At 35.1% G+C, this 20,874-nt stretch overlaps 1 protein-coding gene across 2 annotated transcripts in view; it reads right to left on the reverse strand.

The window, feature by feature from the left end:
- GABA-B-R1 (gamma-aminobutyric acid type B receptor subunit 1) overlaps window positions 1-20,874 on the reverse strand; it is a 194,835-nt gene that overhangs the window by 7,090 nt on the left and 166,871 nt on the right. For both annotated transcript variants that reach the window (XM_090395464.1, XM_090395455.1), the window contains one exon: window positions 14,135-14,263. In XM_090395464.1, the coding sequence (XP_090251590.1) occupies window positions 14,135-14,263 (129 nt within the window). The remainder of the gene's footprint in view (window positions 1-14,134; window positions 14,264-20,874) is intronic.

Here is a 20,874-nt window from a genome sequence, read left to right on the forward strand (position 1 = left end):
AATCATTTTTGATATATATATATGCCAGGACATCAGCAGCCAATTCATGGTATATTTAAGCAGAAATCCTGATAAAAGAAAATACCTATTCTTCTTAACAAATCATGTCATAAATTGTGAAATATTTAGCAGCTATGTACATAACAGCTATACTTAGAACTAAGACTCTCTGGTAGAACAGGGTTTCCCAAATGGTGTTCTGCGAGAAGTTTTATTGGAATTTGTCATTTTAGTTTTCTAAGCATTTTTTATGAATAAATATTTTATAGTGGAAATATTCTGAGGAGAATAATATTTGTGAATATGTCGAAAAGCTCAGACCCAGAACGCCTAATAACATCTGTGTAGCAAAGGTTAGTGACCAAGCCGTGTATTTTTAATCGTGGAAGTATTCATGAATAATCGTTAATTTTCACACATCGAAACCTTTCAACATTTGGGAAAGGGAATACTGCTGTTTATGACCAGTCATAAAAATTGCCTGCAAGTCGATAATAACAATGGGCAGCGTATGCTCTGTTCTCAAAGCTGAAGGAAATTACATCTGTGTAGCAAATGTCAGTGACCAAGCGGCATATTTTTAAACATGGAAATATTCATGAATTATCATTAATTTTCACGCATCAAAACCTTTCAACATTTGGGAAAGGGAATACTGCTGTTTATGACCGATTATAAAAATTGCCTGAAAGCGGATTACAACAATGTTTGCGTATCCTCTGGTCTCAAAACTGAACAAAATAACATCTGTGTTGCAAATTTTAGTGATCAATCAGCAAGGAAGTATAAAGAAAATTTTTCCACTGAAATTGAAGATCAAGGTAGTCTATATCTGTTTCTCAAATCTAGTAATACTGAATACTTTATTCGCAAGTTCGCATTGTAGGGTGAAAGTGCTTGTTTTGTAACCATAGTGCCGTGATTTTTTAATACATTTGGGAATGCAAAAATTAAACAAGGAACTTTGTTTAATTTTGGCATTAAGAAATCTCTTATTGAAGGTGTCTGTGACACAACAGATAGTGATTCATCCACCTCCAGTCTACAGAGCGATCTCCAGGGGAAAGAAACAGGAATTCCAGTGAAGAAAGGAGGGGAAAACTACCAGCACACAGGATAAAAAGTCTACATTCACTCGTAAGTACTTATAATAATGTTATAAATTTTTGGTGATCAGAATGGGATATGTCAATGAAAATCAGCACAAATTAATTTAATGATGTTGGCCCGAGGAAACTACAATATGCTACAAGATTTCATTAGTCCAGTGATTGATAACTGATTTAAATGTAATTTTATATTTGTCAACATGTCACACTGTATACATAAGTGTACTAACGCTCTTTATGATTATGCCATAATTAATTATTAATTTTGTAATGTATCAATAATTAATTCTTAATTTAATAATAATTAATTAATCATTAATTATTACTACATTACAAAATAACCAAGGTGTTCTGCGAAAATTTCAGGATTTGTGAAGTGTTCCGTCATAGGAAAAACCTGGAAAACGCTGTGTTAGAAGACAAATTCAAAAGTTAGTTGTCAATGGGGAATGCAAAACAGGTCACATGATTAGCAATATTTTTGTAAATTTATATTAGATTTAGCATCGGTATAGTCAATGATTGAGTGCAGAATTGTTATGAACTATGTAGCTTTTCTAGATTTTTCTATATTTTGTTTGTCATATTACTTCTCGTTGCTCTTATGATAGCTACCAAACCTAAACTGTCTAGCATATTACTGTCCACATCCACCATATTATTTAATAAACACATTTTGAAATAGCATAATACAGAATTTTTAGCATGCTATTCCTGTAACATACACATTTCCATCAATTAAAAATGCAGCAGGAGAAAACCTGAATGTATATAATGCAGCAATGGGAAGCTAGATGACTTGAATGTCAGTGTTACAAATTTTAGCATGGAATCAGAAATGAGTGGATGCCAGAGAGAGCGAGAGAGAGAGAGAGAAACGAACAGCATGATTTTGAGTGAAGAAAATGTGCAAGAGGTATTATTGTATTTAATCCTAGGATGATACTGTTCAAGGAAGTTTACAGTAGTTCTGATGGATTGCCTTGATTGAATGGATGAATATCAGGTGAAGATAAGAAACTTGGATATAAAAACAGATGTGATAAGAAAGGAAGTGGAAAGCATGAAAATTAGAAGGCAACTGAGGAGGATGGATGGATGGATAGAACAGGAGGAATGAAACAAGGTTAGCTGATGTAAGTAGTGAACAAAGAGAAAGTGATTTGGTTGTGGTTGTTTTAGATTTATGGCTGAAGCAACAAAGATTATTAATCCAGCATGTTATGTCTATAAATTGCATGTTTCTGGCCAGTTTGCTTGTTTCAAAAGATGAAAAACCTGAGTTTTTGGAGGAAAAAACCTTTCCACCTCTATATGAAACTAGCTAAATTACCTTCAGTTGACAGTAAAGGTGAGAGAAAGTCATGAGAATGAAGAAAAATGAAATGAAAAAAGAAAAATAATGTAAGAGTAAAAGAAAGAATCGAATGAGAGGAAGGTGAAAGATATGAATATCCAGGGAAAGAGAGTCCACAGTAAGACATGAAAGTAGAAGAGAAGAAACAGAGAGAGAGAGAGAGAAAATGGGGAAAGAAACAGGAATTTCAGTGAAGAAAGGCCGGGACCAGTACTGTTGACAGGGTGTAGCATAGAGGCAGCCTACCTCACGCTGCCGCTTAATTAAGGACACTCGTTCAGCCATGTTGCGGTAGGAGCCGTATTAGGGCAACAAAATATTTTACATCTGATGTAGATGCAATAGATTTATTTAAAGAAATAAAACTTCTCTCAAAAATAATACAAGAGAAAAGTGGTCCTCACCAAATTTTATAATATATATATATATATATATATATATATATATAAAACCAAAATCTTGTAGAAATTTATCCCAACCTAAGTAACCACCACCCTAAGGATATTGTTAACAATTCCTATTAGCGTAGCTAGTGCGGAAAGAAGTTTTTCCAAGCTTAAATTGCTTAAAAATTATTTGCTAACAGCAATGACCCAAGAAAGATTGGTTGGTCCAGCAACTATATTGATAGAGGTGGACATAGCTTATAATTTAAATTTAGAAGAGCTTATAAGCAGTTTTATTGTGCGATATCCCTGTAGGGCAAACATTTAATTAATATTATTATGTAATTGTTTTGCATTAATGTTTCTCTTGTAATAAAAACAAGATAGCAACTGGAGATTTTCTTATATTTTGTCTTATAATCCATCAGAGGCGATATTTAATCGTTTGCCTCAGGGCGCGATCTAATCTGGCAACAGCCTAGCACATTTTCTTCACTCTAAATCAGTGCTTCCCAAACTTCTGGATGTCAGGGCCCCCTTTGCAAAAATTAAAATATTTCACGGTCCCCCTTGAAAAAAAATCGTAATAGAGAGATATATTATTATAATATTTATTGTATTTATATTCAATACAAAACATACACAGCGAATATTGCAAAAATCAAATGCATATATTACATGTTTTGCCTCTTACCGTTTGGTTCTGAAGACGATGCAGGCTGTTCTGGTAAAATATGAAATACTGTCCTTTTTTTTTTTAGTCTGTTTCTGCTTCTTCTGATTGTTCACGGGATTTTTTTTTATTTTTTATCAGCCACTTATCCATCTCAGGGTTAAATTTTTAACGTAGAATAGATCAAATAATATCACCACTTACCGATACTGGCACACCACAGACTGATAACATGAAATGAGTGAATATTACCTGAATAAGGGAATCCCCGGACCAGGAACATTTTTCTCTTTTGTGACTTTTCTCCCTTTACGGTAATTAAGACTAACGCAAAACAGACAGCAAAGGCAGGTTATTAAAACATGCATATGATTGGTGTATTAACAAAAGATCGCGCAACCTAAAGATAAAAGCATAGCTGACAATTGAGTTGAAATGCTAACGCTCTTCAACCGAATTCCATATTTGAAACTGCCATAACATTCATTATATATATATATATATATATTACTTAGTTTTAACACTTTTACGAATTTTAACACGTTCAGTCGAATTTTATTGCTGCCTTGGGAAATCGAACTCACACACATCTAATTAATAACAATAGTTTTTAATTAGATACTGTGTTTGCCCATGCAACATATGGTTTTGTTTCAGTCTATACAGCATAGTTTCTGTATGAGGGGACATGTGATTCATTAATTAGTGTGTTTTTATCCCGGTTGTCTTTAATTGTACTATTTGTTGAGAAATATATTACACAGACTCCTTATACCTTATTCACTGGCATAATAAATGTACTTGTTTTTATTGCCTCTGCAGTATAGTGACTGTTAGGGAGAGCATGTTGTTTACCACTGCAAGCAAGTATCTACTTTGCTATCTCCCCACATGAACTTGTTTAAGCTTTTTTTCATATGTGAAGTATATGCGAAACTTTTATTGGTAACAGAAAACTAGCTCGGATGACAGTGATAATATAAACCGAGTTTTGATATGTATCTAAAGTCAATATCAACAGTCCCTGATTACGAACGCGTGATGAAAGGGACAGGAAGATTTGGAGCTTCCCTGGAGAGCATTTGAAGTAAATACAATTAACCACTGATATGAATAAGCAATATTTACTAATATTCATTAAGCGCCGAAATACACAGGAAGGCAAAGTTTGTGAACCAACACCAATGTGTGAATTTTTCCATTAAAATATAAAAAATAACAAAAAAAATAATAAATAATAAAAGTTAAATACGTTTCTTTTAAAATAAAAAAATCTACTTAGTCTTAAAGCATTTTAAATTTGTTTTCATTATTTCACAGTCCCCCTCAACAAAACCTACGGTCCCCAAGGGCAGCCACGGCCCACAGTTTGGGAAGAACTGCTCTAAATCATGCTGTTCATTTCTCTCTCTCTCTCTCTCTCTCTCTCTCTCTGGCATCCACTCATTTCTGATTCCATGCTAAAATCTGAAACACTAACATTCAAGTCATCTGGCTGGGACTATGAGGATTGTAACATATGGAGATTTCATTATGTGGAATGTGCAGAGTAGAACATTAAAAGGAGTACTTGCTGAGGAAGCAACAGTGATTGCAAGTGACTATGACAATGAAGAGAGGACAAAACAGGAGTAAGATGGGCAATTGTTGATAAAACATTACTTGAAAGGCAGTATGAATCAGGTAACAAAAAAAATCTGAAAATAATGTTAGAGGCTGTTCAGCAAAATTGTAAGAGGAAAGTTGGAAAGCAATATGTTGAGGTGGTATGATAAATGCAGAGTTTAGAACAGCAGTGTTATGGTAAGGAATAATATGATAGTGATAATGTATAGCTAGAGAGGTCTGGATGCTTGAAATGCATATATTGACAGAAGGGAGCTGTATGCAAGAGATGGATTGCATTCTGAAACAAAACGCACAGGTATTTGGAGAACTTGCTTTCTCTGTTAAAACTTTTTTTCCTGGAAAAAAAGATCTTGCTGTACTCCTCATATTTGATAACATTTTGATTACCAATTAAGATCATTTTTCTCTTCTTAGACTGACTATCACATCTAGCCTATCCTGGCAAAACACATCACACTGCATTCACAGCTTCATCAGCTTCCAAAAAAATAAAATAAAATTCTGATCTTAAAATACTGTGCTCATATTTGAAATAGTACATCCAAAACCTTGCCTTTTGAATGCTCAATTATATCCAGAAAAGGGAAGTCCACTTAACAAATGACTTCTGACATACTGCTTCCAATCTTTCTTATAGATAATACTCTAATAAATTTAGTTTAATCCTTTATCCAAGTGTAAGTAAACAAAGTTTGTGCCTGAAGTATCTTCAGGACTGAAGCAACTCGTGATAAAGGGGTGGACCAAGCTCTCATCACTCCTTGTCTTAGTATATCTCCCATAATGCAAAGCACATCTCCTTGAGGACATGTATAATGCTATGCATTAAGGAAAGGCCCACTACCCAGAACAGTTTCGACCTTTATTGAGGTCTCGTCAGTGGGAGCCAGACCCAGAGGTAGTGATACTAAGGCGGATGCAATGGAGAAGTCATATTTACCTATATGAGTTGCCAAAAGTGTCTCACCTTATTATTAAATTACTCTAGATTTAGAGAAAGATGTTGGAAGTTTTTCCCCACTTGGTTAGACTATAATAAATTTAGTTTAATCCTATGGGAGATACTAAGACAAGGAGTGATGAGAGCTTGGTTCACCTTTATGAGTTGCCTCAGTCCTGAAGATACTTCAGGCGCAAACTTTGTTTGCTTACACTTGGATAAAGGATTAAACTAAATTTATTATAGTCTAATCAAGTGGAAAAAAAATTTCCAACATAGATAATATCCAACATTATGTAATTAAAAAAAAAATAACTTTGCCCACTTACAGTACTGAAGTGCTTTAGGTTTACAACCGTTTGCAGATGGGAGTGACAAAAAAAAAAAGTCTCAAGAAGACTTATTTAGCTGTTTTGACACACAGTTTAGTTTTCCAGATTATTCTCTTAGAACACCTGTTGATTTACTGGCCAGGAATTTTCTATATACTTAGTTCTTTTCCAGTTGTGTCTCTAGATTTTTTTTATTTTTTTTGATTTTGCTATCTTTTCAGGTGACTTCACTATTCAGTTTTCTTTAAAGTCTGTCACTGAATCATCAAGGTTTGGTTCTGAAAGGTTTGTGAACTATTTCATTTTTTTCTTGAATAATATTTCTGTATTTGAGTCTTTAATTAACATCTGAAAGCCACCATGATTCTGGCAGCTTTCAGGTGATGTGGGATTCATGATATTTGTTTTTATCCAACATAATTCTATTTTTCTATTATAATTTTTTTATTATAATTTTTATAATTTTAAATTATAATTTTTTTCTATTAGAATTATATAATTCTATTTTATCCAACATTCTATCGATATGCTGCAAGTAAAAGAAAGAATGCATGTGAAAGAATAACTCTTCTAAATCCAGATGGCATGAGGGTTACAGGATGCAGAAGATTTGTTCAGTTAATGAGTACCCATTTCGTTAAAAGCTATCTACCTGGTGAACGCAACATTGAGCTCACTGTTACCTCTTCACTAGATGAAGAAACGCAGGTGTGTGAGGTTGAGGTATTAGAACTGTTGCACAAATTGAATAAGAATTCAGCAATAGTGACTGATGGAATATCACCACGTGTGCTAAAAGAGTGTTCAGCTGAACTGGCCATTTCTTTGACCAGGCTGTTTAATACGAGTCTCAGAACAGGGAAGATTCTGCAGGAATGGAAGGAATATGTGGTAATTCCATTGCACAAGGGTGGTGCAAAGACCGATGTATCTAACTATCAACCAATTAATATCTCGGGAGTGGTGAAGATTTTGGAAAAATTGGTTAGGGCCTGCATTCAAAAATGGGTTGACAGTGAATCTCTACTTTGCAATGAACAACATGGGTTTACTAAGGGAAGGTCATGTTTTAGCAACTTGCTCATGTTCTATAACAATGTTACCATTGAACTAGACAAGGGGGATTGGACACACCATGATACTTTTGGATTTTGCTAAGGCTTTTGACAGAATACAGCATGGAAGACTGTTGCATAAATTGGAGAAAATGGGTTTGGGTTATACTATATTAGCATGGATAAGAGGATGGCTGGCTGAGATATCAAAAATTGATATACGGGGGATCTGAGTCTGCAAAGTTTAATGTAACAAGTGGTGTACTACAACGAGCAGTGCTTGGTCCACTGTTATTCAATCTGTACATTAATGATATTGGGAAGGATTTGACAAGCGACATACAGTTATTTGCTGTTGATGCAAAGATAGGTAGGATAATCAGGAATGCTGCTGATATGCAGTCTTTGCAGAATGATTTGAATAGGCTGGAATTGTGGGCATGGGAAAATGGGCGTCAGTTCAATGTCAGTAAATGTAAAGTCATTCACTTTGGCATGATTAGATATCCAATGTTGTATTATATTGGTGGGATTAGGCTAGAAGAAACTGATGCGGCTAGGGATGTTGGAGTGTTAATAGATAGGAAGTTGAAGTTCAGGGGCCATGTGGCAAAGATTGCAAAGACAACTCAAAAGATAACTGCAATGCTGAAATGAATGTTCACATGTAAAGATAAGGATGTTATTTTGCCTCTTTACAAGGCCTTGATAAGACCTCACTTGGACTAATGTGTGCAGGTCTGGTTTCCGTTGTGATTCTGATATATTTGAGAGAGTACAAAGGAGAGTATTAAAAATGATATCGGGATTGATTATGGAATACTGATTATGAAGACAGATTGAGAATTTGTAGACTGCAGACACTAGCAAACAGGAGAAAGAGGGGGGTGATATGATTAAGACTTATAAACTTCTGAAAGGGTCATACAGGATTTCACTTGATGGAATTTTTAAATTTATGGAGGGTGGGAGAAGGACAAGAGGGCATCCTTGGAAGCTCAGAATGAAGGCCGCCAAGAAGGGTGGGAGGGCTAGATTTTTCTCTCAGAGGGTGGTGCGTGGTTGGAATGGATTGCCTTTGGATGTTGTGAGTGCAAGCAGTGTGAATGAATCGAAGAATAAGTATGATAGCTGGTGTGTGTGTGTGTAATATGTGGCCTCCCTCAATGAATCTCTGACTCCCTGGTGGTCTCTCTTAATAATAATAATATTCATTTTTATCCAGCTCTGGAGACCATAGAAATATACATCTCATTTTTCAATCTGCCCAAATCACTCTACCTGAAATTGTCTGCCTTTCAAGAAGCTTATATTCATGTTTAGTGTTGAATACTATAGCTACTCCATCTTTTCCTGATTACCACTGTCCAACTATAATATATACATTTTTTTTTTTTGGGATGCTTAAGGGTCAAAGCTGTATAACTGAGAGGAGACCTCCACATAGCCTTGAAAGAAATGCGGAGAACCGACCAGGGCTTCTGACCTAATGTCCAATCCTCACCTTCTCGTGGTGCACCCTGTTGGGTATCTACCTGGATACTGAACAAATGAGGAAGGGCTGGCAATTTGGAATTTAGCTGACTAAATTGTATCCCTATTGGCTTAAACCAATATACAAAATGATGGCACAACATGACACAATTTAATACCGGCTGTGGTGTCGCCCGGTTAAACAAGGCCCCCATTGTTTTCGCCAGGGAACCAGGGCGAACAGCGAAAAGTCAGCTACTGGAACAAATCTGAAAGTACACCCCAACTCAACATCACCAAAATTAAAGATCAGTACTATCAACATATGAAGCCTGAATGGCAAAGAAATGGAGCTAGCTGAAGAATTAGATAAGTACAAGATTGACATAATAGGGGTGACTGAAACAAAAAAGACAAAAACTGGTGAGATCTTTCTAAGCAATAAATACAAAATATTATATTCAGGAAATAACAATCAAGGAAAAGAAGAAGTAGCCACAGTATTCAACACAAAATACGAGGCTAATCTTCTTGAATGGCAGGCAGTCTCAAGTAGAGTGATGTGGGCAAATATCAGAATGGGGAATCGGACAATGAGACTTATTTGTGCCTATGGTCTGAAAGAAGGTTCTATTAAGGTAGAAGCGGAGAAATTTTTTGATGCTTTAGAAAAAGCAACTAACACAATGAAAAAGGAAAAGTTGGTCCTTGTTGGGGATATAAATTGCAGAGTAGTAAATGATTGTCAGACATACAAAAATATTTTGGGAAAATTTGGAGAAAAAAGCAAAGCTAATAATAATGGCAAATACCTGTTGGATTTCTGCTCAAGACATGGACTGGTTATTACTAACACCATGTTCCAACATAAAAATATGCACAAATTCACATGGAGAGAAGAGGCAAGGAATAAGAAAAGTCTCATTGACTATGTTATTGTTGATAGTGATGTTTTCTCCCTGGTGCAGGACACCAGAGTATACAGAGGATTTGAAATTGAAAGCAATCACTATTTAGTCTTGAGCAGGATAAAATTGAATTTCATATTGAAAAGAATGACATGTAAGAAAGTTTTAAAGTGAATAAAAGTTGAGCAGCTCTCAGATGTGAATTGTAGACTAAAATACACAAAGATTATTGAAGAAAAAATGAAGGAGTTTGAGAACAGGAACCAAACCTTGGAGATTCAGTGGCAAGCCTTGAAGAAAACCCTGATTGATTCAGCCAGAGAGGCATGTGGTGAGGTTGTCTGCAAGGATAGAAAAATCAGAACTCCATGGTGGACACAGGAAGTTAAAGAGGCAGTGAAGGAAAAGAAGAAAGCATATCAAAAGCTCCTGACAAATAAGTCAGCTTTTACTCTTAGAGAATACAGAGACAAATATAAGAAAACAAAACACTGTATAAAACTAGCTAAACAAAAGTCATGAGAGGACTTTGGCAAGAACATAGAAAATAAATATCAAGAAAGGTGGTAAGATATTCTGGAGGTTGTTGAAGAAGCTTAAAAATGGAGGAAAGAGTGCTGTAAAAGGAGTTAGAGATGATAAAGGTGACATGAAAACAGGAGAAAAAAATCCTTGAAGTATGGAGTAATTACTTTGAAAAACTGCTAAATGAAACAAGCAGTGATGACAGCACAGTGGTAAAAAAACACTGACCAGGCATGCAGCCAGGAATACAAATCCATACATGAAGTAGAAAAAGTTATGAAAGGCTTGAAATCTGGAAAGGCAGCAGGAGTAGATGATATTCGACCAGAAATGCTGAAGTATGGTGGTATAAAAGTCTTACAGTGGCTGCACTGCATAGTTCAGAAAGCCTGGACAGAGGGACGAATTCCCGATGATTGGAGTAGAACTCTAATAGTACCCATATATAAAAAAGGAAATAAAACTGAATGTGAGAATTACAGAGATATTTCCCTACTGAGTGTTCCGGGCAAGATCTATGCAAGTATACTTGAGAAACAGTTGAGAAGAATTGTGGAAGTAAAGCTTGGTGAAGAACAAGCTGGATTCAGGCCAAATAGAGGCTGTCAGGATCAGATCTTCACGTTAAGACAAATAGTTGAGAAAGCATGGGAATATAACAAAGATCAGTATTTAAGTTTTGTCGATCTGGAAAAGGCATATGACAAGGTGCCAAGAGAGAAGCTATTCAATACACTACAGTTATATGGTGTCAATGGGGCATTTATATCAAGCAATACTTAGTCTTTATTTGAGTTGTAAGTCAGCAGTTAGAATTGAAGGAAGTACATTATCCCCTCTGTTATTCATTACACAGTCCAACACGATTTTTGCTGACTTTTATATGAGACTTGTTTACTAATTTGGGTGTGCTGATTTCAAATATCAAACCCATTTTTCTCTATCACGTCAGGTTTTTCCTCTATGGCATTTTCTTTTTGCTAATTTGTAAGTTTTTGATAGTTTTAAGGAGGCAGTACTATTTAGAGGATCAAAAAAATCGATTTTTTAATATTATTTTCTGAAAGTATGTACTTTTAAAAATCTGTTCCTAACTTTTTATCAAGAAATTCGAAAAATTCCCGAAGATATAGCTTATTATTCAAAGCAGTGCACAGATCAGAATCGGAGCGCTCACCGCTCTCGCTTGTTAGTAAACGAATAAATGCATAAGAACCTGCAATGGTGTGACGAATTGCTGAGTCGAGATTTGGATACACAATTTTTTTCTTATTCTTCTTATTATAACCAGAAGTCTGAATTAAACAAAAATAGCAATTATCTACGTGATTTTCGGTTCACGCCAAATCATTGGAATGCCAAAAGCTAATTTTTGGCATTTTCCCTTACTTCACTGTCGTAAATTTTCTACACATGACTTACACACTTTATTTGGAGCCCATGACTTGTCCTGATCTGCAATTTTTACATAAAAGTATGCAAAGTACACTTTCTTAATGAAATCAGTGATATTTGTCCTTTGACTGGGAACAGTAAAGCTGCCACAAATGTAGCAAAAGGAATCTACACTATTGACACAATTTCGAGTAGTAGACATGATGTAATTTCTTCACTGCCGACTAACATGCAATTAACAAGACAAAAAAAAAACAGAGACTTTATTGAAACGTTATAAGCGCTCATCATACTTTCACAATCGATTAACGATTGACTGATTTTGATCGTTCTTTGTCTGCTATGATGCATATAGCATTCATTTGTTTTAGGCAGTTGTCATCGCCTACTTTTCATCACCTAAATGTATTAGGTTGGTTATTGGCCTCTCTCGCATTCAAAGCGCCAGTACGTGCCATTGCAGGTTCTTATGCATTTATTCGTTTACTAACAAGCGAGAACGGTGAGCGCTCCGATTCTGATCTGCGCACGGCTTTGAATAATAGGCTATATCTTCGGGAATTTTTCGAATTTCTTGATAAAAAGTTAGGAACAGATTTTTAAAAGTACATACTTTCAGAAAATAATATTAAAAAATCGATTTTTTTGATCCTCTAAATAGTACTACCTCCTTAAAACTATCAAAAACTTACAAATTAGCAAAAAAAAATGCCATAGAGGAAAAACCTGACGTGATAGAGAAAAATGGGTTTGATATTTGAAATCAGCACACCCAAATTAGCAAAAAACAAGTGTCAGATCATAATCAGCAGAAAAAAATTTTTTTTGTTGGCCAGTGTTATCTATATCGATCACATTATGAAGGAAAGTGGTATTAAACATGATATCAGAATTGGAGATGTTAATGTCAGCTCTTTGCTTTATGCAGATGATGTTATACTTCTAAATAAATCCGCTACAAGTTTGCAAGATTCTCTGACTAAATTGAATAACTGTTGTAATAAATATGGTATGAAGGTCAGCATTAAAAAGACAAAGATAATGAAAATAGGTAGAATTGTTGAAAATGTCAACTGTATTGTGAATGGGGAACCTGTGGAACAAGTAAAACATTTCAGCTACTTAGGCACGATTTTTACTCAAGATGGTAAATTAAATATGGAAACAGACAACAGAATCAACAAAGCTGGTATGGTAGGAAGTCAATTGAATAAATTCATATGGAATAAGAGAGAAATTAGTCAGAACACTAAATTAGCTGTATACAAGACAGTGTTCAAACCAGTTTTAGCTTATGGATGTGAGAGCCAGGGCAGAAGTAAAACACTTGACCAAAGACTAGAGACCGCAGATATGAGAGTCCTGAGAAAGATTAGAGGCGTGAACAGATGCCATCAATGACAATATCATATTAAAAAAGAGGATATTAGGAAAGAACTTGACATTGTCAGCATCCAAGAATGTGTTAGCAGAGCTAATCTCAGGTGGGATGGTCAATTAAAAAGAATGGACGAGGAAAGATTAGCAAAACAAGTGTTCTCTGCCAGGTTGGCAGGAAAATGATCCAGAGGAAGACCAAGATATAGGTGGATTGATACGGTACAAAGTGCCTTAGACGATAGAAATATAAGATCTGATAATGTTGGAGTCTTGACAAGTAACAGACTGATTTGGAGGAAAATTGTAGATAGGAAGTTGGTAATGATGTAAATTTTTCATGTAGTACTATCATATCCTGTACACCCTTTGAGGGTACATGTCAGGAATTTGATGATGATGATGATAGTTTTTATTTAGCAAAATCTCACCTACTTTAATCTTCTTAAAGTCTCAGTAATGCCAGTTACATCAACATGGAACATGTCTAATTCTATTTGCAGATTCATTTCTTTACTGTTGATCCATCTTATGGTGATGATGTGTATTTTCAATTTTGATAATGTTGAGTTTAAGTTTCCCATCATTCTGTCCAAATAAGCTATCAGCATACATTTACAACATTCATTTTTAATGTTTCATATTTCAGCATTTACCTTTGGTACAATTATTAGTACCACTGATAATTGATGATGTTGAGTTTAACTTTTTCCCATCATTCTGTTTTTGCAGAATAAAGTTTGGCTTAATTGGGGCAGACACCCCAATCAGTTTTCTGCCTTTCTTAAGGACTATGTGAAAGTCATCTGTTAGTTATCTACTTTTGAGTTTGGTAGCCTCCTGCAAATATACGTATTAAATACATATATAAAACAATTATGTTTACAAAAACTGTACATAATAAGATATCAACATTCATTTTTAATGACTTTCATTAACATTTCGTCAACATTCGTTTCATATTTCAGCATTTACCTTGGGTACAAATATTAGTGCCATTGACAAAAAGCTACAGAATATTATAGCAAGTGCTACAAATGCAAATGTAGCATCCTGCTGGCTACTGATGACAAGGGTAACAGGAGCTGTAATCAAGCATAAAACCTAAAAAAAGAAAAGGAAAAAATATTGGTTATTGAAAATAAAACAACATACAAACTGAAACAGTATCTAGCCTTAATGTTTAATTGAAAGACTTGGAAAACTCATTACTGTTATCCCCCTTTTCTATTGTTAGATCTATTTTAGTCAAATTATGTCTCTTCCTTCCCTTATCTCACTTCTTTTATATGCTCTAATCTTTACTCTTAACTTGGGGCCGTATTTTACTATAAGAATATGGTTTGTGGGTTGAAAGTAAAGGGATTCCCACTAGACAATGACAATTCCTTTGTTTCTGAGCTAATGCGGGTTCTTTCTTTGGACTCAGGGAAAATTTCTATTTTTGCTGCGCCACCCTAAGTTCTTCACTCTAATTTCTGAATCTTATATAAAATAACTCAAGTCTCAAATTTATCCCTATCTCAGTCTACAATCGTGACCTCCCTTCCAAAATGCCTCCCGCTGTGGTTCGATTTCTATGGGGGATGCAGTAGAAAATGATCTCAGGCAAGGCAATTGTTAAATCAAAAGAAAACATTTAATTATGCACTAAACAAATTACAAGTCATGGATAACTCAGACATATGTTTACTTCAATATCAATTTCAGATAAATCATAAGACTCAATCTCTCTAATTCTATCTTAACAAGCTTAGGTATCAGTTCCACATGGCACTCGAACAAAGGTGAAACAAAGGCTAATGACTCAACACTATTAAGGTTAACTCTGTCATGCACTAACTTCAATGTCAATTTCAGATAAAATATACGCACTCAATTTCTCTAATTCTATCTTAATAAGCACAGGTATCAAATCCACATAATACTCAAACAAAAGAAATATAAAGATTAATGACACAATTCTACTAAGGTTATGCACTTCACAGACGTTCAGGTCATGCTCTAATTTGTACATTCATGTCTTGGAATTTAGTCTGTCCTTCTAAACTAGGTTTCTAGAGTCCTTACGTGAAATCACAATATTCTAGAATTAAACGTTCCATTAAAAGTAATAATCACCCTTTCTGCCTACTTTCATTGAACAAAGAAAAGGTTTCTACGTTACCACCCAGTTGGGACCTGCTGGGAAATCATACACATCTCAACACAGCTTCACCTTCAGATTTGTTCCTGGTTCCGTTTGACCTGCTGTTTCCTTCTTGTCAGATTCGGGCTAGATGAATCTCGGACACTGAAGACACGTGCTTGCCGTTCACTGGTCACCAGGTTTAAGCAAAGCTTGGCTATCTATACTGCATACCGGACCTCAGCTCCACTGGACGAACTTTCTATCGGCAGATTCTCAAGGACTGCTCGGCATGCTTTCCTCACTCATGGCTCGACGCTTTGCCCAAGAAACCAGGACAAACATCGGGGCACAGAGAGTATGACTCCCACAAGAGCAGACAACTGACCGGCAATAGACTCTGGCAGAGGATCCGACAAACGAGAGAAAAGGCCCCGGTATGGTGCTGCGTTGCCTTTTTAAATTACGCACCCCTACACTTCCGTACTACGTCATATCCTTTTCCTTCCTTGCTCACTTCAAAGTACAACTCCCTTCACTAGCGCCACATTCTCCCCTAGTAATCTCTTTGGTGGGGGGGGGGTTAGTCGCGTGCCTTCCCTTCACGGTCAACAAGTACTGTGGCACATGTGCATTGCCTCTGGCAATCGATCTTTGATCCATTAGACCTTCACTCAGTAGTGTACAAACACGCATGCTATTTTCAGCAAAGCTTAGGCAGTCGATTTAATCATAACAAAACATATTATAATATTAAGGGATAAATAACAGAATTCTAAAATTACCAATTTGTCTGGCACCTTTACATTTAATTTTACCTGCTTGACATATCAGTATGCAAAGTTTTAAAATGAATGTTAAGCTCTGAAGAAATTATAAGTTAACCACTTTTAGTTTTATTCAGAACGTAACATTACTGCTTTAGAAATGTAATATCCATTTGTGCACTAATTTCATTGTGATAATGAGGTTCACATAAGTTCTCAGAATATTTGTTTGCTTCTAAAAATATTTTATATTTAAAAAAGAATGCCCACCACTAGCCTAAAGCATTTGGCTCATGATTTTTAAATGTTGCAATATCTACTCAGATATATTTATGAATTTCATTGCCAGTGTAAGACCACTTATTGGAGGCCTGAAATATCTTGAAAAATGTTTGAATTCTAGTGCAAAGTTTCCTGATTATGTAACAATTAGCCCACCCTTTCACAGCTGGGGTATATGTATGAAAAAGACCACGTGGTCTAATTAATGCTCCAATAGCATGATTAATTCTATATGCATAGTGCATTATAGCTATCAGTTGCATGTATTCTTCTGGCCAAGTTAACCTGAGATGAAAAACTAGAGATTCCGGAAAGGAAAGCACTGCCACCTCCATGTGTGACGGGCTACCCCATCTTCAACTGAACAGCACTGATGATAAAGATTTTTCCTGTTCCAGGCAGGATTCAAACCCAGGTCTTTTCAAACAAAGGGCATTATTTATACCAAATGAGTTAAAGAGATGTTCATTCAGTATCAGCAATGCTGAATGAGCCAAATGCTTTAGGCTAGTGGTGGGCAACCTTTTTAAGTGTGCATGCCAAAATTGCCAGATCTTTGATGCGAAATTTTCTCATGTGCCAACCGAAATTTTGGGGAACATAATATTATTTGGTGTCTTTTAAGTATTGGTAGAACCTCTTCAAATAATCAAAAATCACACTAGAGCAGTAAAATCAAAGAATATTCTAAGAGTGATTATTATAAGTCGTAAGACTGAATGAATGTAAAAATTAGTGTCAGAATTTTTACTTAAAAGTCCTTCTCTGTTGAGAGCGTAGATATTTTTTATTTGCCTTTAAGTGTAATTCTAGCTGCCACACAATTTAAAGATGCAATTTTTAACATCAGCAAAAGAGTAAACAATAATTCTAAATTTTTTGTTTTTTATAAAGATCAATCAGACATAAGATTTTTCAACATTTTCCAAATATGTTACAGTGCACAATCTCATAATTGTTTTACTTGACTAAAGCACAATAAAAGAAAATAAAATTAAAAATATTCTTTTATTAATTCTTAATCCCTTACGAGTAACAGATAAAAATTACAGATAAAATAAAATGTTATTTATCTACATAATATATTAAACAGAAGTTAATCTTTACCATTTTTCAGCAGAAAACATCAAATCAAAACTAGAGAAAGAAAAATAGTGGATGTTTTATTTATTTAGCATCAGTGAGAATTCTGCCTGCTGCTGCATCACTGATGACAGATAATTTATATCAGGTTTATATTTTATAACCTTTAGAGATATGCATGCGCTAATAGTTTCATCTGTAAGGCCATTCCTATTATGAGATGTAACAAAGTTCATCACTGAAAGCAATGATTCACAAGAATACGTAGATGCAAAAATGGATAGTAATGTTCTTGCAAGGGTTTTTAAACATACAAAAGTTTCTGGAATAGCATTCCAAGTCCTTAACACCTCATTTTCCACAACCCTCCTCTGTTACTCCCATCTCTAATCGCTCTTTTTCAATATTTTCCAAGTCAACTCTGAGGTCACCAAATTTCTGCCTCCAAATTCAGCTACTTTGAAAATCAATCAACTGCATTTCAAAATCATCCATATTTATACATAAAAGCATTTGCAAGTTGTACCTTCATTTTCTATTTTGATGTTTTCTAACTGGTGCAGGACATCAGAGTGTACAGAAGATTGGAAAATGGAAATGATCACTATATAGTCTTGAGCAGGATAAAATTGAATTTCATATTGAAAAGAATAACACGTAAGAAAGTTTTAAAGAGAATAAAAGTTGAGCAGTTCTCAGATGTGAACTGTAGACTAAAATACACAAAGATTATTGAAGAAAAAATGAAAGCGTTTGAGAACAGGAACCAAACTTTGGAGATTCAGTCGCAAGTCTTGAAAAAACCATGATTGATTCAGCCAGAGGGGCATGTGGTGAGGTTGTCTGCAAGAACAGAAAAATCAGAACTCCATGGTGGACACAGGAAGTTAAAGAGGCAGTGAAGGAAAAGAAGAAAGCATATCAAAAGTTCCTGTCAAATAAGTCAGCTTGTGTTCTTAGAGAATACAGAGACAAATGTAAGAAAGCCAAACACTGCAGAACTAGCTAAATAAGTCATGGGAGGACTTTGGTAAAAACATAGAAAATAAATATCAAGAAGGTGGCAAAATCTTCTGGAGGTTGTTGAAGTTGTTGAAATGAAGGAAAGAATGCTGTAAAAGAAGTTAGAGATGATAAAGGTGACATGAAAACAGGAGAAAAAGGTATCCTTGAAGTATGGAGTAATTACTTCGACAAATTGCAAAATGAAACAAGCAGTGATAGCACAGTGGTAAAAAACACTCGACAGGCATACAGATAGGAATACATATCCATACTTGAAGTAGAAAAAGCCATCAAAGGCTTGAAATGTGGAAAGGCAGCAGGAGTAGATGTTATTCGACCAGAAATGCTGAAGTATGGTGGTATAAAAGTCTTACAGTGGCTGCACTGCATAGTTCAGAAGGCCTAAACAGAGGGACGAATTCCCGATGATCGGAATAGAGCCTCATAATACCCATATATAAAAAAGGAAATAAAACTGAATGTGAGAATCATAGAAGTATTTCCCTACTGAGTGTTCCTGGTAAGATATATGCAAGTATACTCGAGAAATGGTTGAGAAGAATTGTGGAAGAAAAGCTTGGTGAAGAACAAGCTGGATTCAGGCCAAATAGAGGCTGTCAGGATCAAATCTTCACTTTACAACAAATAGTTGAGAAATCATGGGAATATAACAAAGATCTGTATTTAAGTTTTGTCGATCTGGAAAAGGCATATGACAAGGTGCCAAGAGAGAAGCTATTCAATACGCTACAGTTATAGTTCCAATGGAGCATTATATCAAGCAATACTTTGTCTTTATTTGAGTTGTAAGTCAGCAGTTAGAAATGAAGGAAGTACAGGAAGATGGTTTAATGTTAAATCTGGTGTGAGACAAGGATGTACATTATTCCCTCTGTTATTCATATGGATCACATTAGGAAGGAAAGTGGGATTAAACCTGATATCAAAATTGGAGGTATTAATCTCAGCTCTTTGCTTTATGCAGATGATGTTATACTTCTAAATAAATCTGCTACAAGATTCCCTGACTAAGTTGAATAACTGTTGTAATAGATATGGTATGAAGGTCAGCACTAAAAAGACAAAGACAATGAAAGTAGGTAGAATCGCTGAAAATGTCAACTGTATTGTGAACAGAGAACCTGTGGAACAAGTAAAACATTTCAGCTACTTAGGCACAATTTTTAGTGAAGATGGTAAATTAAATATGGAAATAGACAACAGAATCAACAAAGCTAGTATGGTAGGAAGGCAATTGAATAAATTCATATGGAATAAGAGAGAACTTAGTTGGAACACTAAATTATGGATCTGAGAGCTGGGTCAGAAGTAAAACACTTGACCAAAGACTAGAGACTGCAGATATGAGAGTCCTGAGAAAGATTAGAGGCATGAACAGATGGCATCAATGGCAATATCATATTAAAAATGAGGATATTAAGAAAGAACTTGACATTGTCAGCATCCAGGACTGCATTAACAGAGCTAATCTCAGGTGGTATGGTCACTTAAACAGAATGGGAGAGGAAAGATTACCAAAACACGTGTTCTCTGCCAAGTTGGCTGGAAAACGATCCAGAGGAAGGCCAAGATATAGGTGGATTGATACTGTACAAAGTTCCTTAGATGATAGAGACATAAGATCTATTAATGTTGGAGTCTTGACAAGTAACAGACTGATTTGGAGGAAAATTGTAGATAGGAAGTTAGTAATGATGTAAATTTTTCATGTAGTACTATCATATCCTGTACACCCCTTGATGGTACATGGCAGGAATTTGATGATGATGATGAGAAATTGCAGGTTTTATTCATCCAGTTTTATAGTGTCTGGAAGCTTAATGAATTTTGCAGTCTCTTCTAATTCTCTGAACTTAACAAATCTTAGAGAGAACTGCTCAACAGTTGTCACAATGATGTTTAAAAATAGCTTTTGATGACATTGGCAGTCTGTTTTGTTATCCTTTTGGAGATCATTGATGTATTTCTTTAGGTTTGGAAAATATCTAAATCTCTCACTGTCTACATCCCTCTTAAAAATTCCTAGTTTCATTTCAGATGCCTTTATGTCAGCAAATATAACATGAAGTGTCTTACCAGAGCCCTGTAATTTAAGGTTCAAGTCATTTTAACGTTTGCAAAAATCTGCAAAAAACATCAGTTTTACAAACTCACATGATGTCATATATTTCTTTATAAGACATTGTTGATTAGTTAAAAAGAGATTTATCTCATCCAGGCAAATCTTTTCAGAACAAGACCTCGACTAAGCCAATAAATATTGTTATACCTTATTAGTCCTTTATACACCGAATCTACCTCATTCAATAGATTCTGAAATTGTCTTTTATTCAAAGCATGTGCAGAAATGTAATTAACAACCTTGGTTACTGATTGCATCACTTCTTGAAGTTCCTTTAGATTAAGATGTTGGATATGCATTTATTTAT

The sequence above is a fragment of the Typopeltis vanoorti genome, chromosome 1 (genome assembly GCF_054136105.1).
Source record: "Typopeltis vanoorti isolate ZY-2024b chromosome 1, IOZ_Tvanoo_1.0, whole genome shotgun sequence".
Lineage (NCBI taxonomy): Eukaryota > Metazoa > Arthropoda > Arachnida > Uropygi > Thelyphonidae > Typopeltis > Typopeltis vanoorti.